General features: G+C 40.5%; 1 protein-coding gene across 1 annotated transcript; it reads left to right on the top strand.

The window, feature by feature from the left end:
* Nucleotides 1-21: 21 nt before the first annotated feature.
* Nucleotides 22-18,566, top strand: LOC124270894. The gene is made up of 22 exons (XM_046705958.1): nucleotides 22-61; nucleotides 310-397; nucleotides 1,196-1,306; nucleotides 1,817-2,806; nucleotides 4,101-4,206; nucleotides 4,473-4,701; nucleotides 7,442-7,486; nucleotides 8,198-8,285; nucleotides 9,098-9,208; nucleotides 9,787-10,776; nucleotides 11,108-11,204; nucleotides 11,376-11,485; nucleotides 12,992-13,263; nucleotides 13,398-13,485; nucleotides 13,948-14,024; nucleotides 14,629-14,665; nucleotides 14,771-14,868; nucleotides 15,188-15,313; nucleotides 16,136-16,287; nucleotides 16,805-16,940; nucleotides 17,321-17,428; nucleotides 17,776-18,566. Exons 1-22 carry the CDS (start codon nucleotides 56-58, stop codon nucleotides 17,863-17,865), a joined length of 4,155 nt encoding a protein of 1,384 aa, XP_046561914.1. The 5' UTR covers nucleotides 22-55; the 3' UTR covers nucleotides 17,866-18,566.
* Nucleotides 18,567-21,896: the final 3,330 nt, after the last annotated feature.

The following is a 21,896-nucleotide window of genomic DNA, read 5'->3' as shown; positions in this document are numbered from 1 at the left end:
TAGTTCCCACAAAGCGACGACAATACATGTACGTCAGTACCAGCACTTGCAGACCATGAAGGTAAATACTGTTTACTCTTCAGTTCATTCAAACTGTTAATTTGTGTACATTTTTCCTTTCATGTATGATGAAAAAATCACAAATTCTTTACATGTATGGTTATAAATACGTATGTGTATACTTGCAATCCACACCAGGTTGTTGGCGTATTGCAGACACTACGTTTGCATGACTACACTTCTGTTCATCGCATGGGTGGTTTCTAAATCCGCTTGCGTATACTTGCAATCGACAATTCTGTGTCGTAGGCCCAACGTTTGTTTGACGAGACCACAGATCTGAGACGTATTATCTGTCTGTACACACTTGTAGCAGCTATAACCGGAGATCAGACAGGTAAGTAATGGAGCGATGAACACAGTGATTTCAGCATCTCAGAAAAGATTAAATATAAGTGGTAAGTAAATGTATATATCAAACAATCTTGGCATCATCTGTGGTCTAACGTTAAATGACCTGGGACTAACCGTCACCTAACAACAATGATGGATAACAATACATTGTTTTGCAACCGGAACCAGAAATATGTGAGGTCAGAGACTTCTTCATTTGTTTTATATTTAGATCTACAACTTGAAGATTAAGAAAACACTCTCTTAAAGACAGTATGACAAGAAGAATGGCTTCAGCTTTCAAACTGTCCACCCTTCCTGTAGACCATGTAACTGTATCTCCAGCCGATACAGCCAGCATGTCAAATCTCTCGTTCATAGTTAGGTGACGGTTATAATGTCGTCGTCAAACAACACTTCGAAAATGTATTCACCAAAATAAGCATTATACACCTTGAAAATGGTAAGAATTAAATAATTTAACGGCTGTTGTAACAAGGAATACTAGGGTACAGCTGGCAAAACGACGTTGTAGTTGTACGGAGAATCGTCACAGAGATTATTTTAACGGCACTGCCCTTGCAGAATTCCATACCATGATCAAATTGTTTCATGTAACAGGTTGATCTTGCCATGAATAACTACATGTAACCACTCAAAGGAACCACTAACTCTAGTTGGATGAAACCGTAGTTATACGCACTGCGGCTGAAGTACACATCAAGTGGCCAAAACAGAGTTCGTTATAAAAGTGTTCGTTATATACCTAGTTTACTTATATATTTGCTTCGTGACTTCACAGATGGTGCAACATGCCGGGATTCAAGTCCATCGTTATGTATCAATAGTCGTTGTGGACAGCCAGGTATCGCTGAACACTGCCGGAGGACGTGCGGTCTCTGTAACGTAACGGGTTTGTGTTGCTGTCTTTATATTTGTATTCCTTCCAACTTGAACACATTCAGAGATGTATGACAAACCAACTTTGATACAGTAATACGTGAATTGCTTATGTTGCATATTAAACAATGATTCAATGTCAGTTAATGCTATCCATGGTGAGATTCATAGTACCAGGTTTACCGACATATGCGAAGAAAAAGATATAGAAAGTATAATCCAAGAACCTGATTGACACACCTGCCGTAATGTTTGGTTATATTGTACTTTGCTCACATCTGCTTCGATTTCAATTTGAAGATAACATGAATGAGGGTTCGAATTCCCAAATGGATCCAATTATGATCATTTTCACACAAAAAAAACCCTACCCATTTTGGTTTGGTTGAAATATAATCAAAGCGGTCAGGTAGCATCGAAAAACATTTAAAATGCTGATGTAATTGTCTAAATTTGAAAGTACTGTTTGTGCATAAACGAAATGACGTATAACTCCATAATTGATTTTGATCTGTTTTAAAAGATTGTGCAGTAGGTATGTACAGGACTGGCGACTCCTGCACCGAATGTCAGAGACAAACTCAGGATGACCATGATGAATGTACCAGAACGTGTCCGGTAACGGGAAGATGGGGAGAAGCATGTAACAAACGATGTGGAGTTGGATGCCGGAGTCTGGTGTGCTATCAGTGGTCAGGGGAGTGTGTCCATGGTTGCATTGGGGGTAAATATGGACAACGATGTGACCTCGCCTGTGATCATTGTGGTGTCTGTGGCGATGGAGTCTCGAACTGTGCCCGTGAAGATGGTTCTTGTATCTGTGGGTGTTCAGGAAACTTTTACGGAGTTAAATGTGACAAACATTGCAATAGCAAGTGTCTAAATACATCCTGCAATGGCACAACAGGTGCATGTACACATGGGTGCATAGAGGGTAGGTTTGGATGGCAGTGCGACACAGCCTGCAGTGCCACTTGTCTTCACCGTACATGCTACCAGAATGGATCATGCATGACGTGTGTACAGGGATATCATGGTGAACAATGTCGGGAGAGGTGTTCCAGGAACTGTGGTAGTGAGACATGTAGTAGAGATGGGAGATGCAGTCCTTGTAAACCTGGCTACTTCAAAACACACTGCCAGGAGAAATGCAGCGACAATTGTCTGAACGAAACATGCAGTCAGAACACCGGGAAATGTGATTATGGTTGTGTTTCGGGCTGGCATGGTGACACCTGTTCTGTTAAATGTCCTGAGAACTGTGCTACCGACAAGTGTAACAGAGACAATGGTTCATGTTCAGATGGATGTGTAGCTGGTGCTTACGGTCAGCACTGTACCCTCACATGCAGTAGCAACTGTACAGACATGGAATGTTCCACTACCGACACAGGTAGAAGCAAACCTGTCTGTACTTTGGGATGTCAAGCAGGACTGTGGGGAGAATACTGTGACAAGGAGTGTCCCGACCACTGTTCAGTGTGCAACAGAAGTACTGGGTCCTGCCTTGAATGTAAGCATTAACTATACTGTAATAAGTCTTGATATGATGACTGACAGAGATGTATCTTGATATCCAAATGTAACTTGGGTAAAGTGTTATCCCAAATCCCAAATATAGCTTGTGTTACACGTGGAGCACGTTCAAAATAATATTGTATGTTCATATATTGAGGCTGTTATGAATTCTTTAGTGTAAAGAAAATGAAAGTTGGATTTTAAAAAAACATAGTTGCCCTTATAAGATAACTTAATAATAACTCAGTGTATTTCTTTTCCTTTCTTGAAATACATTTTTACTCTTGTCGGACTATTATCAGGGTATATATGCTGTTATCACTTCCTGAATTCTCAGGTAGTCACGGTCCCAACATAACCCAGATTATCGGGCCGGCAAAGCTTTGTATGCTAATCTTCGTTGTACTGGAGATTACCGTGACAAGTCTAACACGACAGTGTTATGTGCCCTTTGATGTTAAGACGGTTTCTGTTCTCAGATTTGTGTTATGGGTCTATTTAAAGGTATTTGTTTGTTATTTAACTATAGCTACACATATTACAAATGGGAAAACAGAGGACACAGCTTACAATTGCAGTCCTATTCTGTGGCTTCTTTAAGTAAATATTGCATTGTGAAACACATTGCATTGTTTCCAGTGTAGGTGAAGGGTAGGCTTGGCGAAATTTAGTATAGTATATTTAGGTTCGCATGGAAGATAGAAGAATATCTAATGAAAGATATGAAAACAAATTGTCAAATAGCAAATGTCAGGTAATCAGTAAGCTGTGTCATATTCATCATCATGTAAAGAATATACATCGATATTATCCTCTCAAATAAAGCAAAATATCTAAAGAGGCCGTGGTTGACGTTAGTGAGTGTGTTTGTTTGAGGAGTGGTAGAACGTTTGGCACGAGATTTACGTGACACGAATCTCAATCCAAGTACAACTATTGCTTTCCTTACATTCATATTCCTTGTCCATGTTTCCTTGTGAAACTGAAAGGTTATACACCACCAGAGAAATAAGCTTTGTATTTATATGAAAACTCGGCAGATACTATCCATCCCTAATCCATCCATCCATCCATCAATCCATCCATCCATACACCCATCCATCCATCCATACATCCATCCATCCATCATCCATAAATCCATCCATCCATACATACATACATCCATACATACATACATACATACACACATACAGGCAGACATATATACATACAGACAGACAGACAGACAGACATTAGAATTATTCTGCTGTACTGTGCAGAGAAATATAACGATGCTACTGTTGTCATAGTTTCAGTGTCCTACGACTCCTACGTCCAGTCCCTTCACAGACTTGTCGTCGTCTTGTCAGCATGTCTCGGTGTTCTCATCCTTGTCATTGCCGTCATGATCGTCAGGTGAAATCTTTGCAAACTCTTTTTGATACAAGCGAAAGAAATTACGCCGGGTCAAACCAGCACAATAGCCAATTCAATGAACCTGTACTGAATAATATGTAATAAAGTTTCAATTTCTATTACAGTATTGTGAGTCCAGTGTATCTGGCATTATCATATCTCACAATCTTATAGCATTAACAGAAATGCCTTCTTGGTCTGTGTGTATCTGAAACCTTTAGCATTTATTCATGAACACCTTTAACGACTTAACATGTTTCTATCAGGAGGAGAGAGTGTACGTCTTGTCCGGGTTTCCACGGAGGTATATCACCAATCAACCCTGACAGCAGACCAGAAGAAATCTCACTGCATGAGTTTAATGTATCACGCAACAGTGAAAATTCTCAGTATGATGTGATCCGGGATATAAATAACGACGTCGCTGTGGAAGAGAGAGACTACGAACAACTGCAAGCACCCCGACCAGACACTGGCTACATGCCGTTATTGGCAGTGAGATAAACTTGAGTGTCAGATAAAGATCCTCTATTTATTACCTGTGTCACAGCAATTTGATGATGTCATCAACAGTGTCTTATTACCTGCATCAATATAGTCTGTCAATATTGCGTGTATGTATATTTTGTGTACAGTCTTTGAATGCTTTCCTGTATGACTATAGGGTTTTTAAAATACGTACTTTTGTCCTCACAAGCACGGAAATGAAACATGAAAGGATTTATTACGTGATGTCTTAAATGAAACTATATTCGCTGTGTGTCGCGTGTTTGACAGTTCCTATGTAAATGTCAGGAACAGCAACAAATATATCTCTAACTTTGTACAGAATTGCTCACATATTTTTGTAAATAAATCAATATGGAGTCGGTTATTTCCAATGCGTTCTTGATAGATTCCATCGCCTAACTGACGTGTTTGGAAATGGGTGAAAATCAAAATGTTATAAGACATTTGCATTTTTCCTTAACAGAATACACATGACATACTCAGTAAGGTCACGTCAGCTCTCCCCGAAACAAATTTATAATTGTTTCATTCACTGACTAGAGTGAATGACCATTCACAAAGAATGGTGAATAAAAAGAGATTGGTACTTATTCCACTGTAGTAATCGACAAAATGCTTTGTCGCTTTGGGTAACCAAATGGAATATACTTAAACTTAAAATCAGTGCACATCTTGACTGGACATGCGAAATACGTACAGGGGAGTCAAGTAATAAGTTTGAAATTACTCGAATTACATATAACGGTATGGTAGTTTTGGATGTCGCAATTCTTCACAACTGCAGAAATTTTGGTACGTTAATCCGAAAAGAATACATTTGATGAAGATGCTGATTTTGCAACAAAGTGGGTGGGTGATTTTGTTGGAATGGGTAGGGAATTGGGGGAGAGGGGCGATTGTATGAAACATGATATACGTATGCGTATACTGTGGAAAGGGATCCTGGGTAATGAATGACAGTAGCACAAGGATGGCTACATTATGCATAGTTATGGCTACAAAATGTATTCAGAAAGAAATATGTATGGAAAGTGTTTGATGCAGACACAATACATTGTGGGTAGGTAGTTATATTTGTTATAATGTCATGTTCTTTGCAAGTACGAATGCTTCCTTTCAAAGACATTTTGAAACAAATGTACACCAACGTTTAACAAGTGTGAAATGGCAAAAACGCTATTTTCGAAAGAGCAATGTTTTGCGAAAATGGAAACCCTTACCTGGAATACAAACTGTGTCTTGCATTTTGAAATGCATTTTCAACAACAAATATTTCACGTTTTTTAACAGCGGTACTTTTGTAATATTGAGAGAAATAATAATCAGATTACTATCAGCCAATCACCACACTCACAAAAACATGGACACACTGTAAAGGAGGAGCTATGCGATGTTAATGAGGTTATGGTGTGATCCAGGTTGTTTCATCAGGATCATATCATTCAAGACCTTAGTCCTAAATAAAGATTTCCTTTTTTATGACAAACATGTGCAGGGTATATTCTTATTTAAGGCACCTGAAACCAAAACCGGTGTTCGATGCTATTCCCCTGTTCTATCTTGTACCATAAGCCCCGCTTCTGTTCAAGTGGTCTCTTGAAGTGACTTTTCATATGTTTGACGGTGGTCTATAACAGACAAGTGAAAAGCATTATACGCGATATTTGATTAGAATGATAATGTTTTATCACGATGATTGACTGTGATTGACTTTGAAAAACATGAAATAGGTCGTCTATGCAGTTTCCTGACTATAAGAACAAATGATATATATATAACAAATAAGTCTTCATATGTTCATATGGCTTCGGTGGTAGAAAGATCTGAGATACCATTTCCTTGTCAGGGAAAGATACTAGATGACACTACAATGTCCTGCAAACCCCACCAAACACATAGCTGCCGTGAACTTCAGTTTTTGTTGATTAAAACACTTTTCAAATTCATTTCATTGCAACACACACGCTCACACGCCCACAAATACACACACATGTAAAATATCATCATCCCACATGTTCCAGGGGTGGTGGGGTAGCCTAGTGGTTAAAGCGTTCGTTCGTCACGCCGAAGACCCCGGGTTCGATTCCCCACAGGGGCACAATGTGTGAAGCCCATTTCTGGTGTCCTCCGCCGTGATACTGCTGGAATATTGCTAAAAGCGGCTTAAATCCCAACTCACTCACTCAATCACTCACTCACCCAATGCTCCACATACATCTACACTTAGGTGAGGCAGTATGGGTACGAATATCCAAACATGACATTCGTTAATCGACGTCCACCAAGTATATGGTTCAGCTGTAAGATAAAACAGTTTCCATTTCCCTCAGCTGCGCATAGATCTATTACGGTCGACACACATCGTATCAATGTGAATAAAGGAAGGATAATTAATGATGCACGTATTCATGTGCACACCATAAAAGCACAAGAGTAAAGCATACACCTTTATGGTTGACAACTTTTGTCTATTGCATCCATAGAGTTATATGATTCATTTTTGACTCACCAACTTCTAGAATGCCGATCAAGGAATTAGAAAGCACAAGAGATTTAAAAATAATATCAATGATTAGATCTTTCAACGTGTAAAGATCCTAACGCCACGGAGCTTGGTCGATTTAAGCATAAAACAACTGACTGAAGCTGTGCGAGACCAATTTCCTGTGCATCATTGTAAGTGACAACAGGAAAAAGGAAAGAGAAAGTGTAGTTCCCAAGAAAGACGACAATACATGTACGTCAGTACCAGCACTTGCAGACCATGATGGTAAATACTGTTTACTCTTCAATTCATTCAAACTGTTAATTTTTGTACATTTTTCCATTCATGTATGATAAAAAATCACAAATTCTTTACATGTATGGTTATAAATACGTATGTGTATACTTGCAATCCACACAAGTTTGTTGGTGTATTGCAGACACTACGTTTGAATGACTACACTACTGATCTTACATCACTCTTTTGCTACACGTTACTGGGTCGATATGCATCTTAACCAATTGGATATCACTGGTGAATAAGTAATGATTCACATAAACGTGCCCACGTTATGAAAGAGCTAGAGATTTGAAACGTATGTCAATCAATGTTTAATATATCCCTCCTAAACCCAAATTAAGCTATGGTAAGTTACATTGACAAACGTATTTTGGGGACGAAATATTATTGACTCACAAAGCCATTGAGAGTTACAGTTGTAAAACTTCCAACGACAAGGCGAGACTTCCTGTGATCCATTTCGAATAGCAATAGAAGTGGGAAATAGAAAGAATGGTTCACAAATACGACAGAACATGTACATCAATACGAACTTTTACAGGAAAACGGTGAAGATTGATAATGTTAACTTTTTCAGCTTTGTTATTGTACTTTTCTCATTCATATTTGATAAATATTCAAATTTTGCATGTTCATCGCATGGGTGGTTTCTAAATCCGCTTGCGTATACTTGCAATCGACAATTCTGTGTCGTAGGCCCAACGTTTGTTTGACGAGACCACAGATCTGAGACGTATTATCTGTCTGTACACACTTGTAGCAGCTATAACCGGAGATCAGGCAGGTAAGTAATGGAGCGATGAACACAATGATTTCAGCATCTCAGAAAAGATTAAATATAAGTGGTAAGTAAATGTATATATCAAACAATCTTGGCATCATCTGTGGTCTAACGTTAAATGACCTGGGACTAACCGTCACCTAACAACAATGATGGATAACGATACATTGTTTTGCAACCGGAACCAGAAATATGTGAGGTCAGTGGGACTTCTTCATTTGTTTTATATTTTGATCTTCAACTTGAAGATTAAGAAAACACTCTCCGAAAGACAGTATGACAAGAAGAATGGCTTCAGCTTTCAAACTGTCCACCCTTCGTGTAGACCATGTAACTGTATCTCCAGCCGATACAGCCAGCATGTCAAATCTCTCGTTCATAGTTACAATTAATGCTTGCCGAGGTGACGGTTATAATGTCGTCGTCAAACAACACTTTGAAAATGTATTCACTAAAATAAGCATTATACTCCTTGAAAATGGTAAGAATTAATTAATTTAACGTCTGTTGTAACAAGGAATACCAGGGTACAGCTGGCAAAACGACGGTGTAGTTGTACAGAGAATCGTCACAGAGATTATTTTGAAGGCGCTACCCTTGCAGAATTCCATACCATGATCAAATGGTTTTGTTTCATGTAACAGGTTGATCTTGCCATGAATAACTACATGTAACGACCACTAACTCTAGTTGGATGAAACCGTAGTTATACGCACTGTGGCTGAAGTACACATCAAGTGGCCAAAACACAGTTCGTTATAAAAGTGTTCGTTATATACCTAGTTTACTTATATATTTGCTTCATGACTTCACAGATGGTGCAACATGCCGGGATTCAAGTCCATCGTTATGTATCAAGAGTCGTTGTGGACAGCCAGGTATCGCTGAACACTGCCGGAGGACGTGCGGTCGCTGCAACGTAACAGGTTTGTGTTGCTGTCTTTATATTTGTATTCCTTCCAAATGGAACACATTCAGAGACGTATGACAAACCAACATTGATACAGTAATACGTGAATTGCTTATGTTGCATATTAAACAATGATTCAATGTCAGTTAAAGCTATCCATGGTGAGACTCATAGTACCAGGTTTACAGACTTACTGCGAAGAAAAAGAATAAGATAGTATAATCCAAGAACCTGATTGACCTGTTCCATCCATTCACCTTTATCTCTTTAGCTGAGATATGTCAAATGATTGCCAATAATTCAATGTGCACACCTGCAGTAATGTTTGGTTATATTGTACTTTGCTCACATCTGCTTCGATTTCAATTTGAAGATAACAAAAACAAGGGTTCGAATTCCCAAATCGATCCAATTATGATCATTTTCACACAAAAAACCCTACCCATTTTGGTTTGGTTGAAATATAATCAAAGCGGTCAGGCAGCATCTAAAAACATTTAAAATGCTGATGTAATTGTCTAAATTTGAAAGTATTGTTTGTGCATAAACGAAATGACGTATAACTCCAATATTGATTTTGATCTGTTTTAAAAGAGTGTGCAGTAGGTATGTACAGAACTGGCGACTCCTGCACAGAATGTCAGAGAAAAACTCAGGATGACCATGATGAATGTACAAGAACGTGTCCGGTAACGGGAAGATGGGGAGAAGCATGTAGCAAACGATGTGGAGTTGGATGCCGGAGTCTGGTGTGTTATCAGTGGTCAGGGGAATGTGCACATGGTTGCATTGGGGGTAAATATGGACAACAATGTGGCCTCACCTGTGACCTCTGTGGTGTCTGTGGCGATGGAGTCTCGAACTGTGCCCGTGAAGATGCTTCTTGTATCTGTGGGTGTTCAGGAAACTTGTACGGAGTTAAATGTGACAAACAATGCAATAGCCAGTGTCTAAATACATTATGCAATAGCACAACAGGTGCATGTACACATGGGTGCATAAAGGGTATGTTTGGATGGCAGTGCAACTCAGCCTGCAGTGCCACATGTCTTCACGGTACATGCTACCAGAATGGATCATGCATGACGTGTGTACAGGGATATCATGATGAACAATGTCGGGAGAGGTGTTCCAGGAACTGTGGTAGTGAGACATGTAGGAGAGATGGGAGATGCAGTCCTTGTAAACCTGGCTACTTCAAAACACACTGTCAGGAGAAATGCAGCGACAATTGTCTGAATGAAACTTGCAGTCAGAACAACGGGAAATGTGATTATGGTTGTGTTTCGGGCTGGCATGGCGACACATGTACTGTTAACTGTCCTGAGAACTGTGCTACCGACAAGTGCAGCAGAGACAATGGTTCGTGTTCAGATGGATGTGTAGCTGGTGCTTACGGTCAACATTGTACCCTCTCATGCAGTAGCAACTGTACAGACATGGAATGTTCCACTACCGACACAGGTAGAAGCAAACCTGTCTGTACTTTGGGATGTGAAGCAGGACTGTGGGAAGAATACTGTGACAAAGAGTGTCCCGACCACTGTTCAATGTGCAACAGAAGCACTGGGTCCTGCCTGGAATGTGAGCATTAACTATACTGTAACAAGTCTTGATATGATCACTGTCAGAAATGTATCTTGATATCCAAATGTAACTTGGGGAATGTGTAATCCCAAATCCCAAATCCCAAATATAGCATGTGTTACACGTTCTAAATAATATTGTATATTCATAAATTGAGGCTGTTATGAATTCTTTATTGCCAGGAAAATAAAAGCTTGGGTCAGAAAAATTATTTGCCGCTATAAGATAGTCTAAATAGTAATTGTATTTCTTTTCCTTTCTTGAATTACATTTAAAACTCAGACTATTATCAGGGTATATATGCGGTTATCACTTCTCGTATTCACAGTTAGTTCCAGTCAGCGGACTACCCAGATTCTCGGGTCGGCATTGCCTTGTATCTTCGTCATCGTTCTACTCGTTCTCGTGGTGTTTGTCCGTAAAAGGTAGGCAATGTCAATTTAAAACCTATGGAATTTTATGTAATATTTCATTTATTCTTGTTGATTAGAATAATATATAAATATTTGATGAAGCAGTTTTATCGTAAGGTGTAAATGTTAGGAAAATACTATCTTAATGTGTGTATTTATGCCCACTGTTTTGTTTTAATGTAGGAATACAGTTAAAAATATATCGAAGAGAAGACAAGGATTCCGCAACGATTCTGCAAACAATTCAACAACCAAGCCACTGATCTACCCATCCCATCAACTTACTCCTAGAGGTAGCATGACATGTCTTATTGGGCTGTTACCCCGTTAAACGTGTAGCATTTACGATGCTTCTATAAAGTTATCATTCTACTCGTTGTGGAGAACCAGGGAACGCTGTTAGTTGACATTTTGCAAAATCTGAATTGTGACCTATAAAATATTATTGATATCCAAATTATAATAATGGTGAATTATGGTAATAATTATATAATGGTGAACTCTAAAAAGACAGGGTAGGACACGCAAACAAGCAGATTCTGTAGGCCATGACACACATATGGGCATAATCATTAGGGCAGGGTACGCAAATAAACAGTACAAGAAGGTTAGGTCCAACAGATTAACACTACACTGTCAGCAACACAGGATAGAAAGATGGAAGTCTCAGAAAGAAATATCACCAAGGTGAGCACATAGAACAGATGGACACTCTCAGTAGGACATGGCACAGAGGTGAGCACATAGACCAGATGAGCGCTCTCAGTAGGAAATGGAACGAAGGTGAGCACATAGACCAGATGAGCGCTATGGGTAGGGCATGGCATAGAGGTGAGCACATGCAAACATACGGACACTCTCAGTAGGACATGGCATAGAGGTGAGCACATATACCAGATGAGCACTCTCAGTAGGACATAGCATAGAGCTGAGCACATAGAACAGATGGGCACTACCGGTAGGACATGGCATAGAAGTGAGCACATGGAACAGATGGACACTCTCAGTAGGACTTGGCATAGAGCTGAGCACATAGAACAGATGGGCACTACCGGTAGGACATGGCATAGAAGTGAGCACATGGAACAGATGGACACTCTCAGTAGGACATGGCAACGACGTGAGCACATGCAAACAGATGGACACTCTCAGTAGGACATGGCATAGAGGTGAGCACATAGATGAGGTGAGGTGAGCACTCTCAGTAGGACATGGCACATAGGTGAGCACATAGACAAGATAAACACTCTCAGTAGGACATGGCATAGAAGTGAGCACATAGAACAGATGGACGCTCTCAGTAGGACATGGCAAAGAGGTGAACACATAGATGAGGTGAGGTGAGCACTCTCAGCAGGACATGGCAACGAAGTGAGCAAATGGAACAGATGGACACTCGAAGTAGGGCATGGCATAGAGGTGAGCACATAAAACAAATGGACACCCTAAGTAGGACATGGCATAGAGGTGAGCACATAGAAGAGATGGACACTCTCAGTAGGAAATGGCAACGAAGTGAGCACATAGAACAGGTGGACACTCTCAGAAGGAAATGGCAACGAAGTGAGCACATGGAACAGATGGGCGTTGTCAGTAGGGAGGGAACATAGATGGGAACTACCAATACAAATGTACATTTATAGACACTAGGCAAGTCCATACAGATGAGTACTGATATCAGGGTACCATTAACAATTACCAGGGACATGCAACTTGCAATGTGACATATATATGAATACGCATGTGTCCTTTCAACTAGAATTCCGTATTGCAAGGCTATATGATCCCTGTTGTTGTAGAATCAACTGAACACTATGAGGATGGTGTCTCCTTACCCACGGATAAAGCACAAAAGAGCAACGGAAATGTCATTGTCCACGTTCATGCGTCCAGACATTCTACATTGTCGCTGGATGAAGAAGGATGTGGATCTGGTTTTGACCCTCGCCCATGCTACGTGCCCGACTCGTCACCCTCGAGCAGTCTGTGGCCAACGGAGGTCTCTGTCCAAGGCTTGAGAAAATATGTTGAACACATGAGGAGGCCTGGTGGTTTCTCCACACAATGTACAGTGAGTGACGTCGTCTCTGTATTGGACAGTAATGAAACACAAGGAAGTAACTGATGACTTTAAACCTGTAATATTGACATAGTTTACACCTTGTATTAACTTGATATTCCGGCATCTCTTGTTTCTCTTCTAAGGACCTTCCGCGTGGCAAGCTGGGTTCCTGTTATCAAGCCGAATTACCAGAAAATACTGTCAAAAACAGATATAGGAATGTATTACCCTGTGAGTATCAGTAATTTAACTTTCTTTGCATTTCACAACTTTATGTTCACTGCCAGGCAGTGAAGGGAAACCAGTAACTGTTGTATCCAGAGATAAATGTGTTCTATGGAGAAGTGTTGTCCTTTACTCACTGACCTGAGTGACGGCTCTTTAGCGCCATTCCTTGCTGGGGTGTGACTGATGTTTTCACATGTTAGAAAATGTTTCATCGGGTTAATACAATCAATATATAGATTAAAACTGAATCTTTCCCAACATTGAACCTCTGTGTGTATAATGTTTAGATATATATAGATCTTTGTGATCTGAACAGTTAAAAACACATAAAATGGAACGAACAAGACAAATCAACCCCCACGTACCGTTTAAGACAAGAGTCAGCAAACATTAGTCGACTTTTATTATTTAATTATATTTGTTTACAGAACTGTACAATGGTATCCACTACAATATTTTTTCCAGATGATCATTGCAGGGTCAAACTTAGTCCTATCCCAAACATCCCTGGATCCGACTACATCAACGCTAGCTACATAAATGTAAGCTCTTGACGAAAGCGTGGTCAACAAAATTCTGATGACGCAATCAGTACACTGGTGCGCGTGAAGTGATGTTTGCACACGTGCACATACGAGTTTCTACGAATAGGGCTATTTCTTAGTTTTCATTATTGAGACAGTAACCTGTTGTAACTTATGCTTTTCAGATGACGGGGACATGGGTGATCTAATCGCCAAGTCGCAACAAATTATGTCCCTTGGGCAAACCTGAATGTTATTGAGGGCTCGAATCCTGTTTTGCTCCAATTATGTTTCCAGAGTTTTCTGCACAATAGTTTTTTTTATCAAGGTTGTAAACGTCTGAGGACGGCATGCATACCTCAAGGTCACACGATATAAGTGAACTACTGTTCGAAGCGGTGCTAAACTAAACACATTCACTTTATTTCTTTAGAGGATATATGTATGTTGGAAGAAAGGTTTGGGGTTATATGCTTTGTACATGAGATGTTCTTCTACGTTTATACCTTTGGAAAATAGTGTGAGTAGTTTATAACACCACGTGTTAGTTTAGGAGTGAATTAGATTATGTATAATACAGAGTTGCACATGTGTTTGAGCTACGAATGTCTTTATATTTCAGGGATATGGGGAACCACAGGACTATGTAGCTACACAAGGTAATACGTTTCTTTACCTGTCGCATTTTAGACTTGATTCTCACTTGCAGGGAGAAACAATTTAGTACACTACCATTTTTTCACGAAAATGTTCTATATTCCCAGGGCCTTATGAAGACGTTCTTCGAGACTTCTGGAGGATGCTATGGGAGATAGATGCCAGTAAAATAATCATGCTAACAAACTGTGTAGAAAACAGAAAGGTATTATTAAGCAGAATAAACGGCTCATTTATTAGTTGCAAGTGAAAAGATCATGCGATAATACGATGTTGTTTTCCTTTCTTATACAGAGAGGTCATATGGATGTGGAAAGGGTATTGTTGCGTCTATTAAAGCATTATCACGGTTATGGTGTCAATAGAGCATGTATGTAAAACATTAGCAATTCGATTTTACCGTTTGCTGATGTTATCCTAAATCGATTCCAGATAGTTAGAATATACGGTCAAATGTGTTATATTTGTGTGGAAATGTATGATTTTAACATCGTACAAGCATACACATATCCTTTTCTTTCTAGGCTAAGTGTGATAAGTACTGGCCCGACTTCGGCCAGCCAGGCTCTGACTATGACGATGTCCATGTCCAATGTGTAGCTGAGGAGGAGCTGATGAACTACACAGTCAGGACGTTCTCTGTACACAGGGTAAGGATAAACTACACAGTCAGGAGGCTCTCTGTACACAGGGTAAGGACAAACTACACAGTCAGGACGTTCTCTGTACACAGGGTAAGGATGAACTACACAGTCAGGACGTTCTCTGTACACAGGGTAAGGATAAACTACACAGTCAGGACGTTCTCTGTACACAGGGTAAGGATAAACTACACAGTTAGGACGTTCTCTGTACACAGGGTAAGGACAAACTACACAGTCAGGACGTTCTCTGTACACAGGGTAAGGATAAACTACACAGTCAGGACGTTCTCTGTACACAGGCTAAGGATAAACTACACAGTCAGGACGTTCTCTGTACACAGGGTAAGGATAAACTACACAGTCAGGACGTTCTCTGTACACAGGGTAAGGATAAACTACACAGGCAGGACGTTCTCTGTACACAGGGTAAGGATAAACTACACAGTCAGGATGTTCTCTGTACACTGGGTAAGGATAAACTACACAGTCAGGACGTTCTCTGTACACAGGGTAAGGATAAACTACACAGTCAGGACGTTCTCTGTACACAGGGTAAGGATACACTACACAGTCAGGACGTTCTCTGTATACAAGGTAAGGATAAACTACACAGTCAGGACGTTTTCTGTACACAGGGTAAGGATAAACTACACAATCAGGAGGTTCCCTGTACACAGGGTAAGGATAAACTACACAGTCAGGACGTTCTCTTTACTCACGGTAAAGGTAATTGCTCTTTCCGAGGTGATACTGGGTTTACTCAAGTCAACACTGCACAGATTTCAACATTGATTTGATGGGAGATTTTCACACCCTTTTGCTTTTCAGGAGGCGGAGTTACCTCGGAGACTGAAGCAGTACCATTTCACAGCGTGGCCAGATAAAGAAGTGCCAGAAGATGTCGGGACGCTGGTGGACTTCCACAGACTGGTCAAGAAAGAACAGTCGACTGGGAAAGGCCCAGCGGTTGTCCATTGCAGGTGTGCGTTGTGAATTTCCAGAGTCCAGAATGGGAAGGAAGGAGGTTTTCATGGACACAACATGATGCTCTAATACCTTGTGAATATCGTTTATCGAATGCTACTGACAGAACACCTTATGACATCCATTTCAAGAACACCCGGTGTCGTTCTCCTTGTTGACATGCATATTACATACACCCCACCTTGCGTACTCATGTACAGGCAGCAGAAACACTGTTATGAATTGACCATGGTTCGGATGAGTACCACATCCAGAGCATTCAGTGAAATATATATATATATATATATATATATCATGTGACTCAATGAGAGCGGTATACTTATTGCAGTAGGTATTGAAGATAAGCACGTGTGTATTAATTGAGATGACATATGGGTAAGTTATTACACCCTTTTGTTATGTAATCATGTTGGGCATGACGAGTCACTTCAAAAGCTTGACCACACCTACATCTTCGTATTTTCTCGATATCATTGTAGTACTGTTATTTATATAGATTGTATATGTTTTCAGTGCTGGTATAGGCCGAACTGGGACCTGGATCGCTCTGGACTATTTGATCCAACAAGCCAAGGCGGAAGGTGTGGTTGATGTCTTTGAGTGCATTGTCAGGCTCCGGCATCAGCGTATGAATGTAATACAGACAACGGTAAGAGGTCAAGGAGTTTAACCTGCACTGCACTGACAAGAACAATTTTCATCTTCAAATTATTAATTTCAATACTTTTCACATCTTGATTTACAAGCCCAGATACGTATACGTAGTATAGTGAGTGAGGAACAATCTTGGATTCAAGGTCAAGATAAAATTATTCGTGCTCTTCTGTGGAAGCTGGTTAACTGAGCGAACTGAGGCTTCGTACTATAGGACCACTCTTATTGTTATTTCTTTGTCTTCCGATATAGTGCTTTTGTTGGATATATCGATACAGGATATCTAGACCGAATATCCGAATACAGCTACACCGACGTTAGATATGCCAAATCCTATATTTTGCCTCGTTTAATTTTCTACTTTTTAAATACCAGGAGCAATATGTGTTTCTCCATGAGGCCCTAATGGAGGCGCTCCCGTCATGTCACAGAATGACCTCCAGTCTCGTCGACAACGGTACTGGGGATTACGAAAACGTTGAGGTGAATTGATGCATTATCATGATATCCATTTGTCCGTGGATGAATGAATGATAGAACGAATGAACAAGGATCGATGACTGCAAGTGTGTGACTTACGTTTTACTCCGCACTCAGCAATATTCCAGCTATATGGTGGCGGATCGATGACTGCAAAATGTGGCCATAGTTTTTTTATCTTGCTTCTTTTATAAACCTTCAGACGACGCCAGGGAAGTTTGAAGGAAGTATAACACATTCCTAGATTTAGGAGGTTTATATTCAACTCTTGTTGTTTCATCTGATATCAGCATATTGCATTTTAATACTTCAACGTAATATATAAATAATACATTTATCAATATGTTTAGAGGCGTCAACAGTCTAAGAGGAACCAGTTTTTGGATCAAGATGCAGATGTTGATCACCATGACAACAACGTACTGCCAGACATTCCCTAAACGAAACTGTCGTGACAAACGATAGTTGTCACCAGAGCTACCGGCCGGTAGATTGTGCTTCCACCATATACATGCAGGGACACTAGGGGTCGGTAGAAAATAACAGGTTCCTGGTATCAAGCGTGTTTTCAACGTGTTTCAGTTTGACTGAACCACCTATGTGTCACTACATATCCCACCCAGGACTAATGCTGGTTTCTAGTGATTTGTAGCCCACTGAGACCCCATGATGTAGTTGAACACTGCTTCCACTCAGACACAATATGCAGCCAGTCCTCGTTTCATCCCGTCAATGTCAGGCTTCCTAGGCAACAAAAGTATTATCATTTGTCGCGTTTCGGTATGACACGGACGGCAGTCGAACCACCGAGTTCCGGGATCCAGACACGCTCTACCCACAGGACTACGGATGTCGACTCCTGAGAGAGAGATATGTGGACATGGAGTATTCGCTTTATGACAGTTATAGCTGCACACAGTAGACAGTCACATGTGATTAGTTTCGAAACCCATCCCGTGAACATCCGTTTTAACCAAGTCATGGATATTTGGACACAAGCTACAAGATGACCACATTAATGTCTAATCTTGGCTTTTCAATAGATAGAAGCGACAAAGCAAAGTCCATCAGAATATTCACATTTTGTCAAATCTCAATGTGTAAGTCAGTCATTATATTCAATGTGTAAGTCAGTCATTATATTCACATGTTGTCAAATCTCAATGTGTAAGTCAGTCATTATATTCACATGTTAAATTTCAATGTGTAAGTCAGTCATTATATTCACATGTTGTCAAATCTCAATGTGTAAGTCAGTCATTATATTCACATGTTGTTAAATTTCAATTTGTAAGTCAGTCATTATATTCACATGTTGTCAAATCTCAATTTGTAAATCAGCCATTATATTCACATGTTGTCAAATCTCAATGTGTAAGTCAGTCATTATATTCACATGTTGTTAAATCTCAATGTGTAAGTCAGGCATTATATTTACATGTTGTCAAATCTCACTTTGTAAGTCAGCCATTATATTCACATGTTGTCAAATCTCAATGTGTAAGTCAGTCATTATATTCACATGTTGTCAAATTTCAATGTGTAATCAGTCATTATATTCACATGTTGTCAAATCTAAATGTGTCAGTCAGTCATTATACTCACATGTTGTCAATCTAAATGTGTAATCAGTCATTATATTCACATGTTGTCAAATCTAAATGTGTAATCAGTCATTATGTTCAGTGTATAGTTCAAATATCTCAATTTATAGTTGTCAAATCTCAATGTATAGTTATATATTAATTGTATTTTTGTATTGTATTATTGTATTAATTGTCATATATACTCTCCCAAAAACGAAACGCATATAGGTATTTCAACTGTATTTTTATGTTTATTTTGAAACATCTTGTAGGCTTTACGAGTCAATGAAATATAGCGAAATTGCACACTGGGAATGCAGATTTATCCGTCTTTGGCATCAACTCGAGGAAAGTCAGTTTGAGTGTCACATGGATACGTGTGGTGGCGCTGAAGTCAATACCTCGTGTGACCCCCGTGGGCATCCAGAACTGTACGGCATCGCCTCGGCATCGAACGAATAAGTCTCACAATCTCGTGTTGCCCAATCGCAGCCCACTCTGCCTGTAGTGCCTGTGCGAGTTGCTGAAGTGTCTGGGGCTGAGGGTTACGGCGTCGCACTCGTCTGTCCAGGGCATCCCACAGATGTTCGATCGGGTTTAGGTCCGGTGATCTTGAGGGCCAGGGGAGCACATTGATGTTTTGGTTCTGGAGGAAGTCTCTAGTGTGACGTGCTGTGTGAGGCCAGGCATTGTCCTGTTGAAACAACTCCCTCTGGCGATCAATGATTGGAAGGAGGTGTGGGCGTAGAATTTCGTCACAGTACCGTTGAGCTGTCAGGTTGCCCTGGATCATCACCAAATCACTTCTCCTACGGCAGGTGATCGCCCCCCACATCATAACACTTTCCCGGCCGAATCTGTCCACCTGCGGAACGCAAGCGTTGACGAAACGTTCACGTCGACGTCTGTACACCCGCATTCTTCCATCGCGTCGTTCCAATAGAAATCGTGATTCATCACTGAACCAGATTCTACGCCAATTCGGTAGCTGCCAGGCCTGAACGTTGGTGCACCATTGAACTCGATGTCGACGATGTTGTTGTCGAAGCACAGGACCAAAATACGGTCTTCTGGCGAGTAAACCAACTTCTCTCAACCTGTTGCTGACGGTCTGTGCAGAAAGCCTCCTCAATCCGGGTATTTGTCGAGCGGTACTGGTCGCCGTAGCTGTTCGATGACGCAGGTGATGTACCCGGATGTAGCGATCCTGCGCCGCAGTGGTCGCTCGAGGTCGCCCACTACGAGGGCATCTGCTACCGAATTCTGCCGGCCATATCTCCCAGAGCCGTGAAAAGGTGCTTTGGTGAACATTCATGCGTCGGGCAACTGCACGTTGAGACTGACCAGCTTCAAGCAAACCAATGGCGATATGACGGTTGGCTTCACTTAGACGTGGCATTTTGCGTTCGTCAACATATATTCCAAATACAGTGAATAATCGACAGACACCGATCAACCTTTTAGGCCCATCATTGAGACTATCTGGTCCACAACTTTCACGTGCATTGCATGTGAATTGTGTATTCTGTGACACTACACGCCGAAATTGAAAATCATACTGTTAAATATGTTTCAAAACATAAACGCCATAGGACTCATAAATAGAGCAAAACCTTTTTGTAAAACGAATCACGTTTTAATTCATTGCTACATTGCTAAACATTGCTATTTTCATGATGCGTTTCTTTTTTGGGAGAGTATATGTTGCCAAAAAAAAAAAATAGAATGTATTCTTAACCACTCCACTGTACACTCGTTTCCCATTCATTCCTATTTTTTACCCACCTCCATTTCAGTGTCCAACAACAACTGTGCTTTTACAATGTTTATGCTTCCTGTAAATTAGCTTCTTATTTTATACACTGAGCAGGTAACATAAATTCGTTTTAAGTCCTGACATGATTTCGTTATCTCCAAGTACTGCCTTAGAACAAGGCTAATGCCAACTGAAAACGCAATTCGCCTGTGAAAATACCGACATTTGTATATCGTATATTGTATATTTGTATAAGTCACATGGCCAGGGGAGTAAAGTAAAAAAAACTTAAGATAATTTAAAATACTGTATGAATGTAACTACACAGGTTTTCAACAGATGATATATCACCGACTTTATATGTAAGCATTCAAATATTTGAAATGTAAATACACACATATATCTGAAAAATGAGACAAAACATGCACATGGCACACAAATCATTAACCTCGGTGAGATTTGGTTTGAACAAGGGTCGCTGTTATGTGTGACAGACTGTGGGTATCAATGACTTCCTGGTATCATGACGTTGATCTTGATGGCGGAAAGCGTGACCCACAGAAGGGTGACAAGGTCGTGTTGAAATATGTCCTGGTAAAACCGATATGAACTTGGTTTGTTCTATCAGCAGTTTTTAGGTGAGGTAAAATCGATTTTACCGTCACGCTCGTGATTTAGTGACGGGCGTACACGCGTGTTTCACTAGGTCGGACTTCTACCGGCTTCCTAGCGCCAGTCCAATGAGATATCCTGCCGTAGTTTACGGTATATATCCGACACAACGAGGGTGCCGTTGTACAAAGGTATATTAGGGCTAAGGTAATCGTAACTCCATACCTTAACATAGACTTACGACTGTCGTAGCGCTAAGGTTGTTTTGTACAACTGCGCCCAGGGCCCCGATCCGCAAAGCGTTCGTAACGTTACGATCTGTCGTAACTCTATATATAGGTTTACGAATGTCGTAGCTCCCAGTACTTGGATTGGGGCGCAGTACTGCTGTATCAAATGTCAGTCAGCGGAAACAAGTACCATCATCTAATGTTTTCAGTTATAACCCAGTCACACCGCCCGCCCACTCGCCAAACTGATGTTCCGTCCACTAGAACAGGAGCTTGTCAACTCAGAT

Source organism: Haliotis rubra, unplaced genomic scaffold, assembly GCF_003918875.1.
Source record: "Haliotis rubra isolate DU_JTF1 unplaced genomic scaffold, ASM391887v1 Scf1558, whole genome shotgun sequence".
Classification (NCBI taxonomy): Eukaryota; Metazoa; Mollusca; class Gastropoda; order Lepetellida; family Haliotidae; genus Haliotis; species Haliotis rubra.
This window is presented reverse-complemented; position numbering and strand designations above follow the sequence as displayed.

Bases quoted from the DNA above. Each gene is read 5' to 3' on its own strand.
- LOC124270894 (XM_046705958.1), top strand. The intron at 398-1,195 runs GTAAGTAATGGA...GTGACTTCACAG, and splicing joins TATAACCGGAGATCAGACAG to ATGGTGCAACATGCCGGGAT. The intron at 14,025-14,628 runs GTAAGCTCTTGA...TTTATATTTCAG, and splicing joins TCAACGCTAGCTACATAAAT to GGATATGGGGAACCACAGGA.